This window comes from Montipora foliosa, chromosome 10 (assembly GCF_036669935.1).
Source record: "Montipora foliosa isolate CH-2021 chromosome 10, ASM3666993v2, whole genome shotgun sequence".
Taxonomy (NCBI): domain Eukaryota; kingdom Metazoa; phylum Cnidaria; class Anthozoa; order Scleractinia; family Acroporidae; genus Montipora; species Montipora foliosa.
In genome coordinates, this window is record NC_090878.1 from 34845831 (window position 1) to 34857404 (window position 11574).

Here is an 11574-nt window from a genome sequence, read left to right on the forward strand (position 1 = left end):
GTGCCTGGGTGGGAAAGTAAAAGTGCTGCGATTCAAGGTAAACAAAGTGAACGCACGTGTATCCGTGAAGTCAACAATATAATGTGAAGGTCTGAGGTGAAATGTCAAGTGGAAAACTCCCACAAACGCCAAAAAAGGTTTATCAGTCATCGGGTTCAAGTTGTTGCCGTCTGTGTAAATCAGTTGGTGACACTTCGTCTTGGAGGAATCTGTTTGGAAAAGGAAATCGTGCTTTGCTCGCAACGGCGGAGATAATTTATGGCAGTCCTTTAATCCACGACAAAACACTGCCCCATTTACTGTGCCGACCTTGCGAAAGACGGTTAAAGAATTTCGAAAACTTCAGAGTATTGATAACAGAAAGTCAGTCTTCATTTCAACGAGTCAAGAGATGTATAGAAATTTCGCCATCGGTCGCTCGTACTTTGCCCAAGAGCGCAAAGGCGAAGGACTCTGATAAAAATAGTCGCCGTCGCGAACTTTGTTTTCAGCCGAGGACAGACATAGTCAACCCACCTCAATCGTCGTCTGGAAAAGAGGTATATAAATGTTCTCTCTTTTGTTAATTTATCTGGGATGTGTGTCTGTACGTGTGCATTAGCCCGCGTTGTCATACGTGCAATAATAATTCAAAGCGACAAATTTCATTACGTATTTACAGAATAGCCGACCAATTTGTCGATCTATGATTTCCAGCAATCTCCAAGAGGATCCCCAGGCTCAGGTTGGTTACAAATAACTTGTTCGTATCCAATATAGTAAATAAAAGTGACATTGTACACAAAAAAACGTGCAGATGTAATTTTCTGTTATTTGTTTGCATTGGGTTTTGTGTTCGGGAGCAGATCGTAGCCTCGCTCAGAGAAACTTTCCATCAACAAATCCGAAAATAATCCATCATACTCACGTTCAACCTTTTTTTACAGTCAAAATGATGGATAATATTAAGTGTAACATTTTTGTTGTTTTCTTACCATTGTGTAGTGTCAACCGATTACCGGAACACTCCCCCTTCATGCAGTATTTTTGCAATGAATACAGTGTATAACCCTGGCGTTGTTTACTTTTATTGTGCATAAAATATCCTTCGTAAAAATAGGAAACACATATTATTTCCAATCTCTGATCTTAGTCACGAAGTTGGAAGTGGTGGATTAAGGCCCCTTCCCTCCAGCCCCCTTATTTGGGGTAGAAAAAAAAAAGGGCTGAAGGAAGAAATGCCTGCAGGGCAACTAAAACAAATCCCCCCCACCCCCCCCCCCTTTTTTTCCCCAGCTCGAGGTCAGTTTTTGTTAAGTATAGTTTTAATAATTGTTGTATTAATAACAGTTCCTTCCTTTTTCAGCCTGTTCAAAGTTACTTCTCAGACCTGCCAGATCTGTCTATTATGCCATTAAATCATGAGGAAAGTGTTGTTCAAAGTGAAAGCCAGGTATATATTTGCCTTCTGCCTTCCTTAGGGGGGCTTATATGATTCAACTTATTCCATTACTTATTTATAAATTGTATTGATAATTATGCCTAATTTCCAAAAGAAATCAGAGACAAGTTTTGACATTTAAATGTGATTTTGGGGGCAGGGAAGTTGAATTACCTAGTATATAGTATATAGCTCTTTGAACTGCCATTTTTGCACAGAATATTATATTCATCTCTGAATTAAGACTGTGTGATTGCATGTTTTTTTTTTCATGGTCAAAGTCATCGGATGTTCAAACTGAGAGGCTAGCAGAAATGTTGTGTCAAGTTGACAAAGAACTGGTAAATGCTGCTAGAAGGGAAACAAGCTCAGTGCTCAGAGCTAGAGGATATGATGCCATGAGTACTCTCAGCTTTACAGAGATCATAAAAGAGATCCAGACTCTATGTCCGACAGTATTCAGCTTCCTCTCCCATATGATTTTTCTGAGTGGCAGCCCAGAAAACAAGACAGTCCCATTGGCACTAATCTATGGAATCATTATGTTCAATAGATGTAAGGAGATGAGTCGGATTCAAAGAGTTAACACTGTTTTACTTACTGAAGGGGATGCAAGTACAGAGGTACACCATTTCTAACAGTTTTAACAATCAGGGAAAACAGTGTAGAAAACACGCAATATTGTTTCCACCTTTTTTACTACCATGTAATCTATAACAAAAAGGGTAAATTTTGTAGCAATTTATCTCGCGTGTTGTTTTTTTCCTTTCAAAATGTAATAAACTGCTACACTTTAAGTGAGGCAGACACTGCCTTATACAAATTAAAATATGATTTTTTTCACCATACTGATATTATTTGTAAACTACATGTAGCTCTATTTCAGCTTGGGAGTGACTTCTTTAAATTGACGTGATGGTACAAACTGTACCTAATCATGGGCTGTTAATTAAGCTACCTGGGCCAACAGGGGCTCCAACCAACTTTGAAATTTGTTACTATTTCTATAGAATTCTGTCTCAGAAAACAAAGTATCTAGCATAGAGCTGTTAAGTGTCCTGACCACCCTCTTGGGTATTTTGGAATCCATCCCTGCTTATTGTTATCCTTTCTTATTTGTAATTTGCTCCTGTGAAATCCTTTCCAGCTCGTTGACAGGTTACACAAGTATGGTGTGTGCCTAGCAAAGTCAATGAAATACACAGTCCAGGAAGAAATTTGGAAGCACTTCTTGGACCGTGCAGTGCAGCTTTTAAAGGAGGGCAAAACATTTGTGTTGGTACTGGACAATATTGACTGGGATGTCAAGGTCCATGACATGCGCTCTGACCAACAAAATAGTAGTGTGCATGCTGTAGCCACAAGCATGGTGTTTGATCGAATCTCTTCAAGCAACATACCAGACAATGGCCCTAAGAAAAACCTTAACGACTGTAACTTGATGGATTTGCTGACTCTGTCTGTTCAAGAGATCCAGTGCATGAGAGAAAGGTATAAAATCTTCTTAGGAAGAATTTTATGCGAGTCATTTCCTGCTTTCAATGTTCTAAAAGATGTTCTGCCAGCACATACAGCATGTCGATATTCAGCTGAAATGAGAACCCAGTCTGTTGTCGTGCCCCTACCAGTTCTCATGAAAGATGAGAAGAAATATTCAGACCTGGTAGATGTATTGGATCAGCTCGAGGCTTGGGTCCGTGAACTTTATGCAAAAGCTGGTCTTTGTAACCCTGCTGAAGAAGATCACATTCCACCAGCTCCACCAATTTCAGCCCCATCCAGGCCAGACCAGCCATCTTCTCATCTTCCACCAGTCCCTAGCGAAGATGATCCTCTTGTGGATGTTAAAATTCCTTGCTTTGGAGATCAGTTGACAAGGGTGAGGCTGGCCGGAGCAAAAGACTTGAGAGCGGGATGCCACACTCCCAGGGATAGGCTCGATCATCTTTACCCTTTTAGGATTGTTGATTGGCATGCTAAAAGGAGTTTTCTTAAGGTACAATCATTGTAATCAGATGATAACAACAGTTATTTTTGTCTGCTGGACACACTTTCCAACTAACTTAGAGATCAAGATCAGTTAAAAATAATCTCTCTCAATTTGGTCTGCACTGGGCTTAAATTGCACAGCAGCATACAGATGAAGCATATAATATAATGTTTTTCTCAAGAACAGAAAAGAATTAAGGATTAGGTTTCCAGGGTTTAATCATGCTCAAAAATATTTTGTTTGTGTTTTTTTATAGCTGGTTTTCAAGAAGCTCTATAAAAATTCAGGGAGAGAGATAGGTACCCTCCGTTTTTTTAGAGAAAAATTGCAACGCAGAAATGTTACACAAGATGTCAAACACTACGAGGACTGTGAACAGTTGTTCATGAGTGTAGGCAAGTGTTTTACCATTGAGGCTCTGGTCATGTACTTCAACATGGCAAACAAGGATGGCAATCCAACCAACAACAGACCGCCATTATTTCACATCATGATGACGGGTAACAACAAGCAAGTGTATTTCAATTCAGTGTTGGATAAATTTATTGATGAGTTTCTTCTTCTCCCTTCAACCTCATTCCCAGGTCCTACTCGAGAAGAAGAGGACCAAGAGAATGAGGTTGAGTCCTTGTCTGCTTCTGAGGATAGCCAATCATGCCTGGAAAACACAGACTTTGTTAACAATTACTCCTCATGTCTCATTAAGTACTTTTTGATTCTCCTTGATTTCAAGGATGCTGTAAGAGAGGGGAATGGTGAGACACTTGCCACTCTGCATAAAGTGTTACTGCCCTATTTTAAGTCATTACCAGGATTTAATGCTTATGCCATTGAAATGTTGATAAGTGTTATCCAAAATGATGTTCTTTTGTCTGAAGCAGAAGCTCACCACTGCATGTGGGCCTCTACAGCAAATTGGAAGGGAGGTGTTGGGAAAAACATCGAGATTGATTTGCTACAAGAAAACCGTAACAAAGACATTAAAAAGGCTATTAAAGCAATGGGTCCTAACAAGACAGACAATGCAATTGATCGGTCTAGTAGAGCCTCTGGGGGAGAAAGGCACACTGTCCAAAACTTTGACCATCAGGTGGGTAAAACAAGTCATTCCTCCACACACAGCCACAAATCATCTGAGATTGATGAGAGGATTGTACTGAATGACCTTCGGGATCTAAAACCATTTGACAGCATTCCCAATCGCAAGCATGACTCTTTCCAAGATATTTCTGCAGACCCTCTGGCAACTCTTGACCAAGTTGATTTGGACAAATGGTTGAAAAAACACAAGAAAAATCTGATGCTGGATGCACCCTTGATGCAAGATGAGGAAGATGAACTTTGAACTTTCTTTGCAAGAAAAGACAAGAAAGTCATGTACCTTCCAAGATGTTTTCCACTTAAGTGAAACCCTCTGTGAAACCCTCTGTGTGCGATGGTCTGGCACATAATGAGCTACTTAGTGCTGTACACCAGTATTTTATTCTAATCTAACTGGCAGCTGGTTTTTTGTTGTATAAGAACAATTTTCATTTCTCAGATTGAATCGGTTCTTATGTATATGGTGCTTTTGGACCAAATTTCAGCCCAAGTGTTGTAAATCTACTTGTTCTTTTATGCAGGTTTTAACTGTAGTACTGTTACTGTTGAACTTAAGGTGGCTGGAACCAGTTTCACCACTTTTAGAGACCTTCTTATTAGATGGGTTATAACTACTATACTGTATCATGTAACAGCCATGTTATGGTACCATATGAAACACCAATTATTGCTTAACAAAATGCGCTCGCAATTTTGACGTAACAGGTTACCATGGCAACATGAAAGCTCTTCAAAAACACCCTATATTTCGTCTTTACTTGCTTATATCTTAATAATGAACTAGGTGACCCCCATTTTTTATTGTAAAATAGTAATTAGCAATTTGAGATAGGACTATCTGCAAAGTTTAAAAAAATTCTTGGGAGCCAATTCAGAGCTACCTTAAATTTTCGAAAAATTAGGGTAGCTCTGAATTGGCTCCCAAGAATTTTTTTAAACTTTGCTGATAGTTCTATCTCAAGATGCTAATTACTATTCTACAATAAAAAATGGGGGTCACCGAGTTCATTATTAAGATATAAGCAAGTAAAGACGAAATATAGGGTGTTTTTGTAGAGCTTTCATGTTGCCATGGTAACCTATTACGTCAAAATAGTGAGCGCATTTTGTTAAGTAATAATTGGTTTTTGATATGGTACCATAACATTTCTTTTACGTGATACGGTTGTGTCGTGACAACCCTTCTAATTAAAAGGTCCTTAAAAGTAGTGAAACTGGTTCCAGCCACCTTAAGACAGTCTTAACAATATTAGTTATGATTCACATCCAACATATTGTGAAAGGAGGCCCAGTCTCTGCTGGGGTAAAGATGTAAGGTGCATCAGAAAATGGTGACTATGAAGTAAACATACATGTATGTAAGATTTCCTAGCCTCCCAGGCTAATAGGCAGTGCCAGTGCAAAGCCCTGGACTACAAATGTAATATTGTTGGTGAATCAACTACTCCTTGACTACTATTAAGAGGTTGCGAGAAAAATGTCACTTGATGACTATACAAAAATAAATATTCAGGGAAGGCAATTGACTTGACAGGACTTAAGTAGACATTCGTCACAGTCACATACAGATTCACAGTAGCTGCAGCAGAGATGGCCAATACACTGAGTGTCTATGGCATCAAGAGTTTTTAAGAGAAATCTTCTTAGGCAACTGTCCTCTAAGCAGCAGAATTTGCGAATGTCAGCACTAAGTCCTTCGCGATTCTTGGCAATGTCTCTATTGTTGTAATAGAGTGTTGCAAAAGATTTTTTCCCATCGCGTCCTGCACGCCCAGTTTCTTGGAAATATTCCCTCACCGTGCGAGGTGGTCCCACATGAATAACATGTCTTATGGCATGGATATCTACACCCATTCCCATTGCAACGGTAGCAAATATTACTCTTACTTTGGATGCAGATCTTGAAAGTTCTTGCAGAATCTGTTCTTTCATTGCTGCTGTTTGAGGGGCATGGTATTGTGCAAAGAGCCTGTTTTCTGGCTTTGCTTCTGCACTTGAAGGGTAGTACTGCTCATCACCAAGTTGCTTTTCAAAGTATTTGAAAGCAAATCCACACCAGCGTAAGGGCAAGTACATAATTGTAGTTGGGTAATTTACTTTCTTTCCCTTGAGGTCAAGTGCTATGGGCTCCAAAAGCTTCTCAAAAAATTCCACATCAATCCCTTTACGAAAAACTTTTCTGTAAAAGATGTTGGGGCGATTTGGATTGGCTATTACCTCTAAAGGGTTCTTCAAGTTAAGTGATTGCTTGATGACCTCTATATCTTTCTTGCTTGCTGCGGCAGTTAGAGCTACCACTGGTACATTAGGGAAGGTTGCACACAGCATGGCAAGGTTTGCATAATCTGTTCGGAAATCATCCCCCCTAAAACAAAATCAAGAGAAGTCCATGAATGGAAGTTTAATTATGATTATTATCTAATATATATACAGCTAATACATACATATATGTATGTATTTGCTGTATGTATATTGTTTGCAGAAATATTATTCTTTTGTTACTATTGTTAAGGAATTAAGATCATTTAGTATTTTAATTCTAGCAGTGGCATCACTGTAAATCTCATGGAAGAAACAGGAAGCAAAATACACATTCAGCACCTTAACAGTTTGGTACAGCACACCAAAAGGACATTGAATGAAGCAGAAAATAAAATGTGGTGAATATCTAAGGTCTCTGATAGTGATGTCATGATACAAAAATCTGCATATGCAGATCATCATGAAGTGTCGTGTGCACATTTTTTAAACCTTAAAGATGCAAATAATGTTTATTATCGCTTACCATTCAAGAATACAGTGGGCTTCGTCGACAACTACTGCTTGTACGGATCGTTGGTAAGGTAAACTTTGAAACAGCTCCAATCCTTTTTTGCAAGACAAAACAGATTCGGGATGTGTAAACACTAGGTCGTATTTCGCTTCCTTGAGTAACGTCGGATTTGTTTCGCTGTCATCCAACTCTAAATTAGCACTGTTCGTGGTCTTTCTAACTTTGAGAGCAGTCGCTTTAATCTTTCCTTCGGTACTCCTCCTGATCTGATCACTGATTAATGAATTTAACGGCGAAACAACGACAACAACAGGATGACTCGAAGAGGAAGAGGATGTCGATTGAGAGTTGATTTTGTCGAAGAAAAGACCCGGTAGAAGGTGGAAAATGATCGACTTCCCGTAACCCGTTGGCAGCACCCCAACGGTATCCCTTCCTAAATATATTGCCTCCAAGCATTTTACTTGTTTAGGCTTGAGAATAATGTTCCAGTAGTTACTGTTGACAATAGCGAAATGCAGACTGCTGTAAAACATGGCGAATTTGCGAGGAGGGACGCTCGATGGTGACAGCCTCGCTTTGACAAAGACAAAACCAGAGCGCGACAAAAGATTCAATAGAAGATACCCCTCCCAGGAACTTTTTTTTGTCATCTAGACACGTGACCAGACCAGACCAGGGTCTCTCTCTCTCGCCACTGGGGCCGAGTAGGAGAGGACCCTGGGAACGAGGTTGAATTTTAGTGTGTTACGGTTAAAATTTTTTTGAAGGGGGTTAGATTTAGGGAAATGTTTATCGATAAGTAAAAGAAAGCATTTCCCGACGTTTGTTGCCGCGCTCTTGCTATACGGCGGGTTAAACCACAGAATATTTCTTCGTCTAGAGATTTGCGGACGGGGTTCCTGGCTCGGAAACCCAACTCGTGCCCTATGGATGGAAACTGCAACGCGGAAAATGTCATCTACCAGGCTGAAGTCACCACTAACACCACGAAGGAAACCTACATCGGACTTTGTGAAACTGCTTTTAAATTAAGATACAGAAACCATACATGTTCATTTCGTAATGAGCGGTACAAACATACTACCGAGCTTAGTAAGTACATATGGAGCTTAAAAGATCGGAACATTGCATATGACATTAGATGGCGGAAAGTGAAACAAGCTAGGTCTTATTCGAATGTAACTAAGAGATGCAACTTGTGTCTGTGGGAGAAATTTTTCATATTACGCAGGCCAGAAATGTCAACTCTCGACAGGAGAAATGAGCTTGTATCGGGTTGTAGACATGCTAGGAAATTTCTCTTGAAAAATGTTTTCACTTAGTTAATGATGAAGATCCCGTGTGACACGTCACGTAACAAGCTTAGCATCTATTGTGCATTGTTCTGTATTTTCAAATATCTTTGATTGTAACCGTTTTTTCTGGCAGTTGCCTGACGATTGCTCCGTATGGAGCATGAAACTCAGAGTAGCGATTAAATGACCAAATAACCTCACTCTTGCATTATCAATTAATTCTTGCTCTAGTTCAACTATTGAGCACTCTTAAGTTGATGAGGACTTCTACCCATTTTTTGGTTTGGTGATTCACACTCCAAACCTCGAGAAGATAATTTAAAATTGTTATAGAGAACGAGGACGGACAACTTCGAGCGAAAGAAAATATATACATACAGTAAAAATTCTTAAAATGACAAAAAATTTAATGAAAACACGTTTCGGTCTTTGACCTTCATCAGTAGCAGTGCAAGTAACAAGTAAATTACAATTTCCTTAAATAAGTTTACAGTATAAAAGATAATAAAATATTACAAAGATGATTACATAACAGGGCGTGATAACATATATTCGCAAAAAATTAACAAGTGATGAACAATCGGTAATTACTACTTGTGAAACCGATGACAATACGAAACGAACCCACGGGAAAAACAAACCAAAAGATAAAATAAAAGAATACAAACATACAAATAAAATGAAAAAAGAAGAAAAGAAAAGGCTGTCGAGTCCACTGAGAATGTCAAGGAGCTAGCGCTACAAATAAAAGGGCGACAGTTAAAACAAAAATCCCAATCAAAGCCCCTGAAACCATGCCGCGACAGGGCACAAAAGGCGCCCCGAACTGGGCCCTTAAACAACAATATTGTAATAAATTCCCAGATGGGTTACCTAGCGCCAACAAAGCTAACAGTATCCGAGACTGGGACCTTTGACAACCACCCAATTTACGTGTGATCTCTACGTTAATTGTAGTTTATTCTTTTTTTCGAGTGAAATTCCTGACGCCTATTCAAGCCAAAGGTGCCAAAGAAAACAACTGTGCACTCCAATATGCCTCTTTAGTGATAAGGAGTTTCTCGATGCTGCATGAGTTGTTGACAGTCTCCTGCACTTGATCAATACATTGAAATGAGAAGTCGCTTAAGTCATGTGGTGTTTTGTCGAAATGTACCGCTACCTCACAAGTCTTTTTCTTAGTGACCATAGCAGACTTATGGTTGCGAAATCTAACTCTAAAGTCAGTTGTTGTAGAACCAATGTATTGCAGGCGACATTTCTTGCACGAAGCCAAATAAATAATGTTCTTGGAATCACAAGAAAGTTTTGATTGTATTTTGTAACTTTTGCCTGCTTGAAAACTTAGAAAGGAATTTGATTCAACCAAGAAGTTGCGACAGAGATCGCATCTTGTTCTTTTACATTTAAAACAACCCTTAGCCTCAACAATCTCTTCGCGTTCGGTGTTGGGACCATAACGAGATGGCGCCAACAATTCCTTAAGTTTTTTAGATCTTCGAAAGGATGCTATGATGGAATTTGAAGGAAAAAGCTCTTTTAATTTAGGGTTGGATTCCAAAATCGCTAGGTGTTTGCTGATGATGCGACCTACATCGTAAATTTGGATTAAATGTGGTCACAAATGGAAATAATTTCTTCTTAGATCTGGCACGAGTCCTAAGTAGATCATTTCTAGGTATGGTTGAGGCCTTACGAAATTGACCTTCAACTAATTTGGAAGGGTAACCTTGATTGACTAAATAACCCTTGTATTCAGTAGTTCTCTCGGCAAGGAAAATTTGTTCCGAGCAGTTTCTTTGTAACCTTGTAGCTACGCCATAAGGAATAACCTTAAAAACGTGTTTAGGATGAGCACTTTATGGTGGGAGGTACAGATGGCTATCCGTTGGCTTTGAAGAAACGTCTGTCTGAATAAAACAAGGTTACCCTTCCAAATTAGTGGATGATCAATTTCGTAAGGCCTCAACCATACCTGAATTTTGTTTTAACGCTCGCCCTTTTATTTGTAACGCTAGCTCCTTGACATTCTCAGTGGACTCAACAGCCTTTATTTTATCTTTTGGTTTGTTTTCCCTGAGGGTTCGTTTCGTATTGTCATCGGTTTCACAAGTAGTAATTACCGATTGTTCATCACTTGTTAATTTTTTGCGAATATATGTTATCACGCCCTGTTATGTAATCATCTTTGTAATGTTTTGTTATCTTTTATACTATAAACTCATTTAAGGAAATTGTAATTTACTATTCACTTGCACTGCAACTGATGAAGGTCACAGACCGAAACGCCTTTTCATTAATTTTTTTTGTCATTTTAAGAATTTTTACTGTATGTATATATTTTCTTTCGCTCGAAGTTGTCCGTCCTCGTTCTCTATAACAATTATATATATATATATATAAATAAAATGTGCGATTCTCCTCAGAGCTTGCCATATAAAGGTCCTTCCAATTCGGCTGAATGGCGGGGTTGGTTCAGTGGCCTAGTGGTAAGGCATCTGACCGGTAACCAGGAGACCCGGGTTCGATTCCCGGCTGAACACATTTTCACTCATTTCCTTTGTTGTATCGATTTCTGTTCCCATCCTACACTACTAATTATATATATATATATATATATATATATAACTGCAGACGGTACTGTTTTGGCCTTCTGGGCCTCATCAGTGCAGTGCTTATGTCTGGGATGGAGGTTGAGCTTATAAAGCCACCCCAAATGTCCCACACATGTGGTACATCTAAGCCATGCCAGAGTGCTCAAACTAGCGAGCTAGTGAGCATGCGCAATTGCTAGCGGCAATGACTCATTCCAGTAAAGTGCTCAATTTGGACATGAAAGTAAAAGCTTTGTAATGCCAAAGAGCTATATCTAACTGCAGACAGTACTGTTTCGGCCTTCTGGGCCTCATCAGTGCAGTGCTGATGTCTGGGATGGAGGTTAAGCTTATAAAGCCACCCCAAATGTCCCACACATGTGGTACATCTAAGCCAT

At 39.3% G+C, this 11574-nt stretch overlaps 2 protein-coding genes across 2 annotated transcripts; one reads left to right on the top strand and one right to left on the bottom strand.

Annotated features, from left to right (window-relative positions):
• Nucleotides 1-1904: 1904 nt before the first annotated feature.
• On the top strand, nucleotides 1905-3536 carry LOC137974253 (uncharacterized). Its single transcript, XM_068821121.1, has 2 exons — nucleotides 1905-2043; nucleotides 2568-3536. Exons 1-2 carry the CDS (start codon nucleotides 1963-1965, stop codon nucleotides 3429-3431), a joined length of 945 nt encoding a protein of 314 aa, XP_068677222.1. The 5' UTR covers nucleotides 1905-1962; the 3' UTR covers nucleotides 3432-3536.
• A 1863-nt stretch (nucleotides 3537-5399) lies between these two features.
• LOC137974251 (recQ-like DNA helicase Blm) lies at nucleotides 5400-8013 on the bottom strand. Its single transcript, XM_068821120.1, has 2 exons — nucleotides 7297-8013; nucleotides 5400-6876 (listed from the first exon to the last, which is right to left on the bottom strand). Exons 1-2 carry the CDS (start codon nucleotides 7935-7937, stop codon nucleotides 6021-6023), a joined length of 1497 nt encoding a protein of 498 aa, XP_068677221.1. The 5' UTR covers nucleotides 7938-8013; the 3' UTR covers nucleotides 5400-6020.
• Nucleotides 8014-11574: the final 3561 nt, after the last annotated feature.

What these genes read in the sequence shown, in the direction of transcription:
- LOC137974251 (XM_068821120.1), bottom strand. Translation starts at nt 7,937, where the DNA reads ATGACAAAAAAAAGTTCCTGGGAGGGGTATCTTCTATTGAATCTTTTG. An exon ending in GCCCACTGTATTCTTGAATG is followed by an intron (nt 6,877 to 7,296) that starts GTAAGCGATAAT and finishes ATTTTGTTTTAG; the next exon opens with GGGGGATGATTTCCGAACAG.
- LOC137974253 (XM_068821121.1), top strand. Translation starts at nt 1,963, where the DNA reads ATGTTCAATAGATGTAAGGAGATGAGTCGGATTCAAAGAGTTAACACT. An exon ending in AAGGGGATGCAAGTACAGAG is followed by an intron (nt 2,044 to 2,567) that starts GTACACCATTTC and finishes AATCCTTTCCAG; the next exon opens with CTCGTTGACAGGTTACACAA.